Source organism: Paramormyrops kingsleyae, chromosome 7, assembly GCF_048594095.1.
Source record: "Paramormyrops kingsleyae isolate MSU_618 chromosome 7, PKINGS_0.4, whole genome shotgun sequence".
Classification (NCBI taxonomy): Eukaryota; Metazoa; Chordata; class Actinopteri; order Osteoglossiformes; family Mormyridae; genus Paramormyrops; species Paramormyrops kingsleyae.
This window is the reverse complement of record NC_132803.1, coordinates 32041351-32057711: the sequence shown is the minus strand read 5'-3', so window position 1 is coordinate 32057711 and position 16361 is coordinate 32041351. Positions and strand designations below refer to the sequence as shown.

Below are 16361 nucleotides of genomic sequence, written 5' to 3'. Positions count from 1 at the left end.
GACAGGGGGGGGGGGGGGGCGAGACATGCTCACTCCCAAGCTCAGTGAAACTGGATCAGACCCGGCAAGGGGAATTCCGGTCCCTGAGGCCAGTGAGATATACCGGCAGTGTTTTTGCGCTTAATCGGTGGCGGGATTGAGGTCGTTACCCGGACAATCAACCTCACCTGGAGGCGAGAACCGGCTGGGTCGTGGCCTGGGGCTGGAAATGCGAGGCTGTAGATTGGGAACCCCCCTGGCACCAGACCCATCAAACATTCCAAGCAAAGAAACTCTGGTGATGCTTTCAGTTTACAGCACGACAACAGGTTTCCATCCAAAACATCCATCCACTTATTTCTCTGGCCCACAAGATAAGGAGACACTCTGGATGGGATGTCAGCCCCCCAGGGGGCCTGATCTACAACTGCTAAATTACAGATTTAATAAACATATTTAAAACCGGGGTGGGCAATTGATTCACCAGTCCAGTCTTCAGCGTAGTCCTGTATATCGCCCCACGCAAAACAGTGTGCCTTAGTGTTTAATCCTTTTGGGCTCCAGCACGGAAACCATCTCTCATGAACGGCAGGACAAACCGGAATTCTGGGTAAACCACCTCACCTGAAACAATGAGGCGAAGCTTAGCTTTGTGAATCAGTCATTCGGAGCGGGGCTGTAGTGGAATGTGCGTCTTATGTTGTTTTTTTTCTATAATCTGAGATGGTGAAACTTATCATAATTGTCTTAATTAACAGTTTCTTTAACTAGTAAATTTGATTGTCGCTATCATCTAAATCTGTGTTTTGTGAGCTGTGTCAGTGAATCGTGATGAACTTGACAACCCTGTTAAAAAAATGATATAATTGTCATAACTTATTATTTGCAGATGTACTTTTTTGTATTAGGCATAATCAGTGATTTTAACATCAGTAATTATTGATCTTCCTGCATTGATTGCCTCTAGATCGCCGCACGTCTGAGTACCCCGAAGACCCTGCTTACCTTTAAACACGTGAACAAGTCAACTCACTCCTGCTAGCCGAAGTAGAAAAAGAAAAATATATACAACACGAGTGTTTCACAATACATGCACTATCATTAGTGTACTAGACTGTCTCTTGGTACTTAGACATTAACACAAATATGGAATAACCACGACATTATGCCGATCGTCGACGCTCGTTCTCCACCTTCTACATTAACGACTTTGCAACCGCACTGCGTCCGCAGCACCTCTTCCAGTTCAGGCAGAGGGGATTTTTGAGTATGTGAGGGGCCCTCCCTTTTGCTTTGTCAGACGGTAAATCACTGTATTTGACATTAGAACTTACATTTTAAAACACGTAAGAAAGGAGATAGGTGGAAATAATTGACAAGTATTTATGGATTCCACAAGTATTACGTTAAATTCTGTTGTTGATAGCCACATCTGTAATGGTTCCTTGCCTAGCAGTTATTCTGTTTAATATACCGATTTCCCTTTTATATTTATGGAGAACTGTGTATTGCTCTCGCACAATAAAACAGTAATGAATCGTTCTCCACGATGAGCGCGTTTCATCGTGCATGACGTAATTTTCGGAAAATTTTAACGAGTTTTTAGTGTTCCCATATGAACATATACATTCACACGCACACAAAGAGTATGGCCTTGTCTGGAAATATGTGATCCGGTTATACAAGTTGAGGAAAGGATTTATATATAAAACGTATAGAAACTGCAGTAACACACTAAGTAACGCGTGATCCTACACGGCTCCGTCTACAGAAAGAACTTCAATCAATTTCTGACAGGCATACAAAAACAACCTAAGAAATATATATGATCAAAATCACTCAAAGCAAGCCAGACAACAAATTAATAGTGTGATTAATTAGTCCCCTCGCACATTCTTCATTTAGGCACGTCGTTGCGGGGGTGTTTGTGGCAGTGGGAGTCCCCCCTGGGAGGGTCCCCTTTGCAGCGCAGTCCAGTAGTTCGCGAAGTAGATGGAGTGAGAAAGAGAGAGAGGGGGAAAGAGGAGCCCGTGAACGGAAAGTACTACTTACATTCAGTGAATTTTGACACGACGGGACGCGGCTTTTTGACGCTGTCACTTTTGCTCGAGGATCGTCCTCCTGTGCCGTCAGCAACAGCCACCATCGCCTTCAATCTTGAAAACTCAGAAAACACGTTCGCGTTGGCTGGCATGAGCTAACCCGTAAGATATGGAAACAAAACCTTTCTTGTCACTGGGTAAGTTTATTTTTCGGTTTCCCTTTTTTTCGTGCTGCGTCTTTAATTGTATACCGTTTTATATTTGTAATTATTTGGTGGTTTGGATTGCAGTGAATTGTCAACAAGATTACATGCTTTTCATCGGCATACGATTTCCCTATTCCGCTGTCGTTTGCCACTTATTGCCGCGTTTGAAAATTGCGTTAACACGAACCTGGAATAAAATCGTGCAGAATGCCTTTAATTATTCCTAGTTTAATATTAATGGTCTCCGCGTAGTTTGATTTTGGTTCCTGATGTATTTGAAAAAATAAATTAATTTAAAAAGATGAACTTTGGCTTGTCAAAAAGAGAGGCACGTCACCATCTCTGTAACAGTGCGATCAGAGTTTGATGACAGTCAGTTGAGTTGCAAGTGACATTTCATTGAAAAACTACAACCGGTTACTTTCTCGGTATTTCTTACCATGCATTTCCTCCTAAACAATTATACATTCAATTTAATGCAAGATTACAATCCAAAGTTTGCTTTCTGACCGAAAGCGGTGGGGTGCGGATATGAAAGTATCGTTATTCTAGCCTAGTTATCCAATGCAACTTTAAAATGATTTCCGTACATCCCACAGCGTGGGTAATAACAGTTTACGGTGGTGCTTTAAATGTGTGCGTCTTATTATTTCCTGTAATTGCGGTAAGAAAGCCCTTTTTATAGCTTGCTTTGGCGTTGACATAAATACACTGCATCTGTTTGATACGATTATATTTGACTGGCATTGGCGCGGACTATATGGTTCGGATGGTTCGGATGCCAGTAACCAAATTAGATTATATATAACGCGGCACACAGTGATGTGGACATAGCATAAGTGGGCTAGGTTCTGGTAGCTGCTTATGATCACCAAAAATATAGCTTTTCTCGGAAGCCTAAAAATACATTTTTATTTTTTCTTTAAAAAAAAAAAACTGCCCGTAGGTAGGGCACCCGTTTTCACTTTCACGGCAGCCCCAGGAAGTCTTTTCGGTCCGGTGAGTCGCATGGGCGACCCGGCTGTCCCTTGCACTTGAACACTTTGAAGTTCATCGCTGAAGTCGGCCGAGATGGGAAACCAAGCGAAGCATCCCTGTTTGTAAACAGCGCTGATGTTGCAGGGCTGTCACTTCCCGGAGCAGAAGGTGTAAAAAAATGCGAAATCGTCCGTGTGCGAGGCGTGAAGATCATGCCACTTCGCAGCCTTTGATTGCGCGGCACGTCCGCAGCTTCGTCAAGGTCTACGGAGGAGGGGATGGACTTTTCGTTACGGGTTAAAACAGTGATCAGTGAATGGAAATGTGCAGATTGCACGTATTTTTTGCGGCTGGACTCGGGATATTGTGCAAGTTAAAGGCGTTTGATCAATAGCGGCGACAGCTGCGCCGAAACGGAGATCGCAGTTTTTATCGATTGCAAGTCAGACTGAACGCGTTGATATTTAAATTTCTTGCACTTAACTTAACTTTAGTGGCACGTTTAAGACACATGTATGTTTACCGGCCGCAATGTAGAGTAGTTCATATTTACTTTTAAATACGTGATTTATACCCTCGGCATTGCATTCTGTTATTTATATGTGCTATATAATGTGTATGTCAATACTATTATTTCCATCCAACCATCCACTCATCCATCCATATGTACAGTGCATTTTAAGTTCTGTTTATCCAATTTAGGGTCCTGTGTGTTTGATTTGCCTGTTTTCATATACAAAATGTCAAATTCACAGTGTATGTTGATTATAGAGACTCAGGAGATGTACCATGTATAATCATGACCTTATGATTCACACGTGGTTTGATGCACACCTGAGCGCATGCACACAAGCCCGAATGGCCCCCCTTAAGATAATGTGTGCCCCTTCAAACCTGAGAGCATCTGTCGGCAAGCTCTTCATGACCAGAGCTGAATTGCTTCCCTTCCGAGGCGGACATGGTGGAATTCGGGGTTTGGGGTTTGGCGGACGATAGAGGGATAAGGTGTGTCTGTAGTTAGTCCTGTGCACAGCCGAGCAGGAATACGCATGTGAGAGCATGCTTGCCTGCAGTGGCAGGGTTGCGGACAAAATGCTGCAGCCTTTGCGTGCCCCCGACTCCAAATGTGCAGGTCCTTGTGCGGTGAACTTTGCGTCCGCAGAGCTGATGGCTGGCACGAGGGGTGCGTCTAAACAGGAAGAAGTGAGTAGGGGATACAAGAAGGTGGCGGATGTGCGAAACCGCGGCCCCCGTCAAACTAGCAGCCTCGCCTCACAGCAGCGAGGGTGCCAGGAAGCAGCCGCCACCATGCCGCCGGTGCACTGCTGCCGCGCTGGATGGATTTTGGGTGGTGCGGAGCACAACGTCTGCTGGACCCTCAGCGGGTCCGTATGGGGCAGTGGGTTCATAGGAGACAGTCAGTAACGCCCTTAGTCATGGGGGGGGGGGGGGGCAGCGAGAGAGAATGGTGCCCTAGAGGACAAAAGGACATAGACCCCAAAATAACAGGCAATGTTTTTACAATCCAGTTGATATTGTTCAGCTATTAGTTTTATGATTTTGAGCCCGTGGGCTGAGTAAGTATGACATCTACCTTGAGAGATGAGTGCAGGAATCTGAAAGGCAACTTTGCTCAAGGTCTCATGCATGGTGGGGACATGTCTGGGAAGAGATCCAAAAAGTTAGAGATGGTTCGCTTTCGGGTGGGGGGGGGGGGGTCGTTTGGACAAGGGGTCCAGGTGCCGAGGTCCCGGTACCAGGCAAGTAGGCAAAGGCACCTGCTTTGCTGTTTGTTTTGTTGCTGGTAGCCTGAGTGTATTTCTTGCATGTTCTGCTTCTCTGGATAAACTCATCAAAACTTGGTGATGAGTGTGTGTGTGTGTGTGTGGGGGGGGGGGGTTCAAGTGTATGGAGCAAACCCCTCCTCCCCCAATTGCTTGAGGTTCACGGTCTTTAATGAGCGCCTGAGACTGACATTGTAGGAGAAAAAAATGGAGGAGGGGGTGGATTTAGGGGGCCTGGAGTTGGAAGTAAATCAAGAACAAAGCTAAAGCTGGGGGTGGGGTCTGGTTTACAGCGTGGCGTTTTTGTTGCCGGGGTAGAGTTTGGCCCCTTTGTGAATGTCCACAGCTGTCATTTTTATTGGAGAGGGTTTATACGCAACATTAATGGCTTAAAGTGACAGCGCTGCTTTTTTGCACCTCTCCAAATCAAATGTGGTCATCGTGCCGACCCCGGTCCCCATTGGCACGGAAGAGACGGGCAGAGTCCAGGCTGCAAACACAGCCGCGAGGGCCGCTGAGAGTCGGAGGCGATCCTGACAGCCGTTAGCCCCGATTCTGCGGAGGTGCTCCATCAAATATGTGCACTTGCTTGGATTATCTCAATGTCGCCCTGTTGGTTCGATGTTGCAGTGTCTTTGAATAAAGTTGCACTAAGCCCCTCTGCTTGAATGCAGTGCAATCTGCAGGCCTGGCAGATGTACTAGAAGGTCGGACAGTATTGCATGTAATTATTTTAACTGACCATTTTTCTTAAATACCTTTATTTCTCATTGTTTGTTTTTCTGGCAGGTGACGCTTTGACCTTTGCACTCCGGAAAGTTCCAAGTGAATTGAATTATTTCAGAATTAAGGGCATGTTCCAGAGTGCAATTGTGATGTCATCAAGTGAATGAAATTCCAAGCGTTTTTTTTTCATTCTTTTTTTTCCCAGGCTGTAGCTGGCACTGGGTCTGTATGCATGCCATTATGCATGCCGTTCATGGTGCAGAGCGTACCTTCACAGCCTGGCCCTTTGAAGTGGGGAAGCCCTCTGATGAGATTCGACCCGATCTTTCTGCGTAAATCACAGCGAGCGCCGGGTTCGGATTGCCCCCCTCGCCCTCCCAGCCCCGCGAATTATATTTCATGGGCGCTGTGTTTGCTGGGCCCCATCTTTTTTTATTCCCCGTGCTGCAGAACACGCTGCCAAGGACGGGCGTGATGTGCGATTCTGCACACGGCTGTGCCGCGCTCCGCGGGCCGGCATGGTCTCAGGTTACGACTTTCCGCGATTATTTACGCTTGTGGCCCATCGACTATACTTGATATTCACGGACCACGAGTCTTTCTATTTATGGAAAGTCCAGTTCATCTGACACTAAGTAATCCTGTTTGGATCAAATGTAGCTTTAAGCAAACAAAGGCTGGTCTTATTCATTGTGAGGAATGACGGTCTCCGATGTCCCCAAAACAAAGACAGGTCTTTATGACTCTATAACTGTAGTGCAGACCACTCTCTGCAGACCACTGTCTTTGCATGGCATTGATGATGTTAGCTATGGTCTTGTGGTGGGGAGATTGGGCAGGCTGCTTCACTCACACCTCGGGCTCACTGCAACCGCTGGGGGGGGTCCCAGAAAGTAGCAGTAGTACTTTACTTAGGGATCAATAAAGTACTGCTACTGCTCTCGGGGACCCCCTGCCGGTTGCAGTGAGCCCAGGGTGTGCGTGAAACAGCCTGCCCAATCTCCCCACCATCGAGTTAACTACTTCCCCCGACAGCATTGAGAAACTGCTCACATGTGGCATCATTTGGTCTCCCTGGATCAACCTGTAGTCTGTCCCCATGCGGTCGTCACGGCCACCCCCGAGTGAAAAACACCTCTGATTTGCTTGCATGTGGCAGTGCAGGGTGCAGGATGTGGGGCAGCACACTATGAGTACATACAGTAGTAGCAAACATGCCTAATCCTGTAGCTATGGTCCCTACCTGCATTGTTGTTAGAACCTGCTTTTTAATGTAGCTCTGTCCCCCTCCCCCCCAGCCTCAAAGTTACTGGTTCTTTTTTAGAGTCTTCTCGGGGTCCGGGACAGCTGGCCTTTGCGACTCATACACAGTATAATGCTGTGCATTCCGCTGCTTTGCTGATCCCCTGCCTCATGTCTACCTGCCTGCGTAACAGCTGCCTGTATAGACTGTGTGTGACATCTTAACTGTCCTCGACAGCAGGTCAGTTACCTGCACACTAACTGTCCTGGACAGGTCATTCTGCAGCTACTTTTCAAAACTGGAACTTTGTGTTCTGTACACTGAAGGTTATGAAACCATGTGCTAAACAGCCTTTCATGAAACAGTCTGTTCTACTGTCCATGTGTATCCTTTCTGAGACTTAAAGTTTCAGATTTTATGGTGAATTCCTTGTGATTAAATTTCTCGCATTCCAGGTGAGTCCAGATCTGTTACAGAAACAAAAAGTCTGAGTATAATATACTTTTTTAAGGTCTGGTGGAAAATGCATTTTTTTCTGAATGGGGACTTTTTGAGTGGTAAGGTGTCTGTTTTTCTCTCAGTCTTTGTGAGCTCAGTCCAAACTCGTCCGATGAGTTTGCAAAGTGGTGGGAGAGACGCCTTTTGTTTTTACTGTCACCAAGCAGCGAGCTGGCAGTGATTTATTGCATGTGCCGAGTCCCCCGCTTCTCCTTTCGGCCCAATGCCGCTTCGCCCGCCGCCTGCATCCCCCAGCATTCAGGGGCTGAAGCGGCGTGTGTCCGTCTCGTCACGGCTTCCGCGTGGATTCTGGGCGGCTGAGGTTTGCCGACAAGACTTTACCTGCCAGCCAGGCCCACCCCTAATCCCCCACACCAAAAGGAAACAATGTTAACTGGAGGGAGAAAAAGAACGAATAAAACCTGACCCTGATACTCACGGGTGTAGAGTCGGGGTTTCCCAAACTTTTGACAACCGCAGACTGGCATGCGAACTGGAGGGTTACACATGATTACACATGAGTAATAGGAAAGTATCACCCACATCAATGCTTGTCTGCTAACTGGGGGGGGGGGGGGGCAGCGGGACCCATTGAATAAGTTTAACCATGTCAATTTATTTTAGAGTAAGGTTGTAAAAAATATACTTCATTTTTGGAAATTGACCCGCCCCTCCCCAAACCCCCAATGTTTCTGGGTGCAGTGGAATCCTGGCACGGACCAGCGGTTGGAGTCCCCTGCTTTAGATGGTGTTGGTTATTGTAAAACAACTGAATAATTTTAGCTGGTTGTTAATTTTACGTTGTTATTTTTACGGTAAAGCCAGCACTGCGTATTTTAGCATTACATAGTTACATATTACATATCTTTATACACCAGGACACAGTCGTATTCAATTGGCTCAGGTCTTACTCCATAAGTTTAGGTCTCGGGGGTGTATTTGCAGAGTCCTGCCCACCAGCCCCCTTGGCTCTCAGATGATTGGACGCCCCATACCTCATTGCGTCTGCGGCTGTTGGCAGAGAGAAGCCACCCTGCATTAGGGGAAGCGTTGTCCCCTTCTTCTGGCAGGGGGTTTGGAGGTACAGCTCAAGCTTGTGGAAATCTGCAGCGGGCCAATCAGGCGTCTCCTTCAGCAGATGGCCAATCAGGCATCTTCTTCGGCAGTGGGCCAATCAGGCGTCTCCCCAAATCGGTAGGCATTTTCAGGGCCCAAGTCAAAGTTCTGAGAGCCGAGGCCCTGTGATGGAGGGCAATCCAGGCACTTCCTGTTTCCTGTCCTTGTTCCACACAGTCGCCAAGTCGTCAGACTTGTCTTTTTATTGAGGCACTGGGGGTGGGGGGGGGGGGGGAATGTCAGAAGCATTTCAGCATGTCTGTGTGGTGCTGTTACCCAGATGACAATAGTCTGCGCAGCGGGGCAGCCTGCGGTGGTGTCTGCGTCGTCACCCCACACATTCCACGGCCGCAGGAACTGCGCTGACAGGTTCAAGTGTCACATCGGCAGGTTGTGGTGCGTTCATTTGGGGCGTGGGGGGCGTGCCTGTATGAGTTAAAAGGCAGTAACACAAGCTCGGGCCTCAATAACATGAAAGGGTGCAGGCGGAGGATGACTGGTTTTGGCCGATTCAGGCTGTCTGGGTTCCGCTCTGCATATCCGCCTGTGGGGATGAACGGGGGCATCTTCAGACGTCGGCCCGGGAAGGAGAAAAAGGGAAGTGGCTGTGAAGGTGTATGATAGACCCCGTTATTAGGATAGATAACATCACCTTAGATTTACATGCGTGGATCCACACCTTCCTGTACCAACCTGTACAGTGCAACTTACAATCAAAAATATACAAAAGTCATTTATTCTGCTACATTGTTACAGTAACAAAGGAAAGGCAAAGCACTCAGATAATGTCCCCTTTTCTGTCTGCCCTGCTTTCATGCAGACATTCTTTCTGTAGTATCAAAAGGAAGCTCTGGGCATTTATGACAGGATCTGAAAGATGCTGGGGGACCGGGGTGGGGGGGGGCTGTTAAACTCTCACATTGGTGCTATAGGAGAGTGGGGGCAGTTAATGGCATGAGACTGAGTAAAACAAATGAAGGGTGTGGGGGGAGCAGGCCATGGTATTAGCTTTGTGTGGGGGGGGGGGGCATTGGCGGTGGCACATCTGGAGCAGCAAGCGATCGTCTCGCAACCGTCTGGTGGACTTTGGTTGCTTTCTGTTCTTGCTCCTTTACACTTTCCCCTCTGCTGTGGTTCTTTGAGCTGATGGGGGGGGGGGGGGGGCATTCCAGGCTTTACTATGACCCAAATGAGCCCCGCCACCAGTGAAGTTTTGCTAATTAAGTGCCCGTCGAGGGAAGACCTGGCTACGGTGGAAGCGGGGCGTATCTGAGTGATGGCGGGCGGCTGCGGGGAGATGGAGCGGCTGCTCACACGGACGCGTGTTTAATGTCGATTCCATCCGGAGAGTCCTTAATGAGGGCAGGGCCTTCGCTGATAGGGAGGGAATCGCAAATGGGCTTCGACTTTGCAATCGACTGTTGAAGTGAGAGAACTGTGCACACACCAGGGAAGAGAGATGTTTAATATGGGGATCCATCCATCCAACCATGGTCCAGCCGCTTATCCTGAGCACCGCTGAGGGGCATTGTGGGTATCCAGTGCCCAAGTGTGCTAATGTGCATTTATTGAAGTGATTTTTTTTCAGTCCAGCTTTGTCATTGCTTTAGTTCAGCATCAAGATTGATGATGTCATTCCCTGGCTGCAGTAGAGCAGGGGTCGTCCCCCCTCCAGTCACCACAATGTACCAAGGGAACCCCCCCATCAGTGAAACTGAGGCCTGTGAGACAGACCTCTTCAACCCCATGATGAACAGTCACAACATGCCATCTGCGTTGCGGGGGACTTCTGTCATTTTCAGTTTGGGCTCACCTTCAACTCGGCATGACCCACTTTTGGGTGGGGTGGGTGCGACCCATGAAATTTGGAACCGATACACATGGTTTACTTTCCTCTATCAAAGACTGTGGGCCACTCAGCATTAGTTCAGTTTGCACAAAGGCAAACTCCTCACCCCCCCAGGTTCTGAAGGTGGTATAGTCCACCAAGACAGCAGTTCAGAGCGTGTGTGGCTGTCTCCATTCATGATCCTCTGCGCAAACGTACGCGTGGGCAGCGGAAACGCACAAGTCAGGAGTTCTGATCTCTGTGTTTGAAGCGGCCCAGTGCTGCCAGAGGCCTTAACAGCCCAGTATGGTTGCTGGACTCCTTCACGCTGCACGCGTTTAAAGGATTTAAGCAAATCCGACCGCTTTGTCGGATGCGGCTGCGTCAGAGGGGCTTGGCGGGGGGGCGAATCCATGCGCGTCCTGTGTCTAGGCGTGGCCTGTTTTCACCATGTCACTCTGCAGATGGCCTGTGTTCTTCTGCCTGGCTGATCGGACAGCTGGCTTTGGCGGGGGGTGTGGGGGGGTGGCTGGGGCCTTGTGTTGCAGCCTCATCCTGCTCCTTACAAACGCCCTCGTGCTGTTAGCGCCTGATACCATCAGAGTACCTGTGAAGAACGAGACACACCGCAGCCGTGATCAGCTAGTAAAGAGACATGGGGGTAAATCAGGTAGATATGGGGGTAAATCAGGTAGATATGGGGTAAATCAGGTAGATATGGGGGTAAATCAGGTAGATATGGGGGTAAATCAGGTAGATATGGGGTAAATCAGGTAGATATGGGGGTAAATCAGGTAGATATGGGGGTAAATCAGGTAGATATGGGGGTAAATCAGGTAGATATGGCGGTAAATCAGGTAGATATGGGGGTAAAACAGGTAGATATGAGGATAAATAATGTAGATGGGGGGTAAATCAGGTAGATATGGGGGTAAATCAGGTAGATATGGGGGTAAATCAGGTAGATATGGGGGTAAATCAGATAGAGGAAGAAAGGGAGTGAGAAGGAGAGAGAGCAATGGAGTGAAGAGGAGAGAGGAAGATAGAGAAGGTGAGAAAGGAGAGAGATGGGGTGAGAGAAAACGGGAGAGGGAGGAAAAAGGGATTGAGAGAGAGTGATGGAGGGAGAGAGAAAGAGCTCCCTGTGTGTGACGGAGGCGGCTGAGAAGCACACTGTCCAGCTGTGTCACATCATTCCCCTTTTTTGTTCGGTTTTGGCCCAGTTTGAGTTGCACTCAGGTGGCCTGAGAATGTCCAGCAAACAAACTGTGACATTCTGTCTCTCTAAATCAGTGCCTGATATCTCTTCTGTCTTGCTGGGCTAATTCAAGCTGCCTTTAATTAACTCATGGCGCTGTTTCTGTGCACCTTGTTCTGCAATGATGATCTCAAGAAAAGCACCTTCAGCAACAGAGATAAAATCAACATTTTCTTTTTTAGTCACTTTTACACAGTCCTGAGAGACCGATCGCAATCAGTGAGTTGTCAGGTGATCTGATGTTAATCTGTGACATGTCCGATCGCTGGCAAGGTGCCACATCTGCTGCCTAAAGACCTTGCCATCGCGGTACTTGCTTGTTAAACACCATAGTTAATCACTCCTGAAGAATTTGGCTCTGAAAATATTTCCCACAAATGTTTATATATGAGGGAACAGGATGGATCATCCATCAGGTCCTGCAGACCCTTTAGTTACATGGTTCTAGGTCTGGCCTGATGCTTCATTCTGGATTCCTCCCACGGTTCTGCAGGTTGGGTGAACCGGTTGCTCTAAATAGCCCTTTTGTGCACCTCTGCATGGCGTGACGCCCTGCCCCATGCCCCCCCACCCAGGGTGGATCTCTGGCTTTGACCTATTATTACTGAGGAGGGACTCCAGGCCCCTGTGACTTGCTGGGTAAGCGTTCGCTGGAAATCAATTAAATGACGACACGCACACAGCTCAACAACCCCAGGTTCTGGATTTCTCACGTCTGTCGTGTCCACGTTTGTTATTTAATGACGACGAAAGACAGCGTCTTCTCATGATGGTCCTGGCAGGGGGCATATGCAGGGGCGGGGCCTCAGGGGCACTGGCCCCGGCTGAAAGCTGATTGGTCCCCAGCATGCCCCTTCCCGGTCATTCACCGATTCAAAATATATCATCGGCTAATGATATGGTTGGCCCCTCCTTATGAATTACGGCCCCTCCTTATGTCCGTACTCCCCTGCAGTGCTGAAGGAGCTTTTTTGACTATAGCGGGGTTTTCATTTCTGGCGAAAGTGCCCATAAAGACCAGCACATTTGCCCTGAAAGACCCCAGACTTCTAGCCATCTTCACATCACACAAAACCTCATCCACACAAATGCCCCATTGGTTTTTTTTACGCCTCATCTCGCTGTTTTTTTCCCCCAAGGCGGGTCGCTGCCAGCTGACCCCCTTCCTCGGTTCGGACGGCCCGGGATCTCTTTCTCAGAAATGTTTTCCCTTAGCTTTCTGCTGTCTCACTTCTCGCAGAAGACCTGCTATGGGATGAGAGCGATACGATCTGCTCTTGTTTTTTTTTTTTTTTTTCTTCTGTCACACGAAACTCTATGCGAACCTGTCACTAACAGTTGCAGAATCTTAGTCACCCGTATGGAAACTGTCCTCTCATTCTGCTGTATACACCCCCCCCCCCTTCCCACCTCCAGGTAGAAATAGGAACAACAATCACAAGAAAAAGCACAATGAGTTGTGGACCTGATCCACTCCCCCAGAAACTCAACATATTTGCTCACTCTGCAGCCACGCGCTGTAGAAGATTAATCCGATCGCCGGCGTGTGCCTTGACCTACTTTCGCCCCTCTCTCGCTCTCCGCTTGGCAATGCGAGGGCGGCTTCACGCAAGTGCTTGGACTCGGTTCCCGTAACGACGCCGTTCTCTCTCGCCTTAGCTGCACCTGAGGGCGCCGGGAATGTGGCCGGATGCGCGGGGCCGCGATTTCCCGCCCAGCATTTCACGCCGATGCGGCTCGCTTGGATCGATAAACATCTCGACGGTTGAGTTCCGTTACTGGGGAACCTGTCAGCAGCCGGCGCTGGTATCTGTTGGTAATTATCTAACTGTCCCAGCCAGCTCATGCATCCCAAAGCGTTCCGGCAAGGCCGACGCCTCTGTGTTTGTTTGCACTTCTCCTGTTGATGGGGCACATTGTTTCTTTAAAAGCTTTTGCGAGTTTCGGATAGAGCATCTGGAATGGGGCAGGGGGGGGGTGTCTAGAAGCTGTCAGTCACATTCCTCAGGGAAAGACAGTAGGGCAGCGGAGGGAACATAGAGGCTTGCCAGTAGGTGTAGGGGGCTGTGGCGTGCTGTGTTTACGCCTCATATCTCTCTGTCGATCCCGCGGAACGGGAAGTCATCGGAGAACAATGCTCTGCCGGGGAACAGGATGAAGGAGCAGCGCTGCTCTCTACTCTGGGGGTGGGGGGGGGGAGTTGCAAGGGGGTGAAAAACCTGAATCGGGACACGTTTCCATTCAGCTCTTTTGCATTTTACTCCAGAGATTTCTGCCCCTTCATCGCTGAAACTCGATGACATCACCGGCGGGCGGGGATGTTTGTTGGTGGGTGTGGGAGTCCCAGGAGATCGGGCCGGGGGGGGGCATGTGTCTTTTTTCGGCAAATAGGAAATAAAGCTGCAGCGACATGCCTTGAAAAATGCTGGTGAATGAGGGGGAGCATGAAACCGGGTAGCAGCCAAAACCCCTGTGCGACACGGTTGCTCGGCAACAGGCCCCGCCCCGTGAAGCGGCACGGCGGGAACCTGCGAGTGGAATGCGTGGCATGTGGCCATTCCTGAAGAGCGGCAGAAGGAGGCAGGTGAGTGCACGTGCCCCCCCCCCCCCCCGGCACCTGCTGTGCCCATGTTGTCAGATGCCCCCCCCAGCCCCTTGACATCCGCTGGTGGCTGGGTTCAGGTGAAGTCTGCCCCGTAGCCCTCCCCATGGCCCCGGCCCTGCATGACCGCCCCACGGCCAGGACACGGGGCCGAGGCGAGGGAGTGATTGGGAAACGCAGCTGGAGACACTTGGAGAGAATTCTACTGGAATGGCTATGACTCCCAGCAGACTCCCGTGAGGGAGTCAGAGCGCTGAGGTGTGGTCAGCCACCTGGGAAACGACATTCTGCTTCCTGAATTCCGGGCACTTCCTGCCGGGGGAGGTCAGCCATTCCCAAAACTCCAGGATCCCAATGGATCCTTGCTGTATATGCAGAAGGAAGAGTCATTTACCACCAGTGACAAAGGCTATTCCCTCCTTTATACATTAATGCCTGATTGATTAATGTCATTATTAACTGGGCTTGGTGTGTGTTATTGTTGTGATGGACGATAGTGCCGCTTCCAGAGAGGCTCCAGACTCAGTGTTATATAAGCACAAGGATTTGGATGGATGGATGGATGGATGGATGAGGCATAATCTATTAGCATGTTCCTGGCAAACATTTCTTAAATTAACAAACAAAAACTTTATAAATACAACTGAGAAACCATGTTAAAAATCGGCTTAATTTTAAGACAGATTTAGTTACATTCAACTAGAAATATTTCCTAAAACAGGAATAACCACTAACCGTAGGCAAATCGATCGGTAAACAAAACGTTTACCAGGTGACCGGACAGATGTGACTGGGACTGAAAGAGCCAATTCTGTGGAGGAAATCAGAGGGTGTCACACGAAATTAAAAGCAAGACAACCAGAATAAACAGAACAGAAATCCAATTAATACAGCTGCTTCCAATTAAGCTGTTTTCTTACTGTTTACGTGAGGAGCAGATGCTCACAGACAGTTGTCGAAGGCACCGACACAAAAAACGCTCTGCTGACCCATTTCGTTTGCTCAAAAGAAACTTGTGCATGTCCAGACCTTTACGGACCTCGCCTTTTCGTCCGAATCATCAATTCTGCCGACTGCGCTGAAGCAGACGGAAGCTGAAGCAGACGGAAGCTGAAGCAGACGGAAGCTGTCCCATTTAGCAGGCACGCAGAAAATTCGCACGTAAATTGCTTAAAAGGCAGAAAAGGGGATTTTATGTTCTTTTAATCTGGCAGAGTCTTCATTCCAAACAAGAACAGCCCATCATAACTCCAGGGCTGTTTTTATGAATATTTCACTCTGGCAGTTTTTCTCTCTTTACTAGCCCGATATAAATGTTACATTTTAAGCATTTAAATCATCGTGGCAAGATGAGTTTGACCTTTTTTCTTCCAGTGTACATCACGTCTTCATTGAGCTGTCGATGAATTTAACAGAAAGGAAATTTAAAAATTTATTGGGGGTGCGTCTGAGTCTGTTATTGAGCTACCTGGAGAGCATGTTGACAGTTTCGTTTTCTGTAATGAAGGAATGACTTTTTTTCACTCGGGTGAGGTTTCCCCAGTCCTTGAGTCCTGTTTCAGGCGTGACAAAGAGCGGCACCCCTGTCCTGTAAAGTCGGGCCATCGTCCACCTCTTCTGCCCTCCTCTGTTTCCCAGCCAGGGGAGGGCCGGGGCGTCGCATGACACACGGGGTCCCCAGCAGAATCGGGGCTGGACAGAGAGTGAGGTGGAGAGGGCTGGCAAGGTTAGGGGCTCCTGTGTTCGTAGGTGGGGGGGGGGGGGGGGCTAAATGTTGGGCGAACCCAGACCAATCCAAATATGTTCCAGATTTTTTAGGGAAATCATCCAAACTTTGCCCTCCTTTGGGGCTCAGCAGGTTTGTCTGGGAGGTTAGTACAGTATCTTAAGTTAGTACAGTACAGCATCTTAAGTTAGTACAGTACAGCATCTTACGTTAGTACAGTACAGTATCTTATGTTAGTACAGTACAGCATCTTAAGTTAGTACAGTACAGTATCTTAAGAACACCACTGACAAGAGACACTAAATTAATTAGTGAAGTATTACTAAGCCTGACCGAAGAACACCCAATAAAATATCATTATAAGTAGTCCCTATA

At 48.7% G+C, this 16361-nt stretch overlaps 1 protein-coding gene across 9 annotated transcripts in view; it reads left to right on the top strand.

Moving 5' to 3' along the window:
• Positions 1–16361, top strand: part of rxraa (retinoid X receptor, alpha a) — a 123724-nt gene that overhangs the window by 41450 nt on the left and 65913 nt on the right. The window contains exon 1 of one of the 9 annotated variants that reach the window (XM_023818617.2): positions 1924–2218. The exons of 7 other annotated variants lie outside the window; for them this stretch is intronic. In XM_023818617.2, coding sequence (XP_023674385.1) covers positions 2191–2218 — 28 coding nt within the window. In that variant the 5' untranslated portion in view covers positions 1924–2190. Of the gene's footprint in view, positions 1–1923; positions 2219–16361 lie in introns of those variants that run through there. One more of the 9 variants, XM_023818612.2, reaches the window with a different exon arrangement.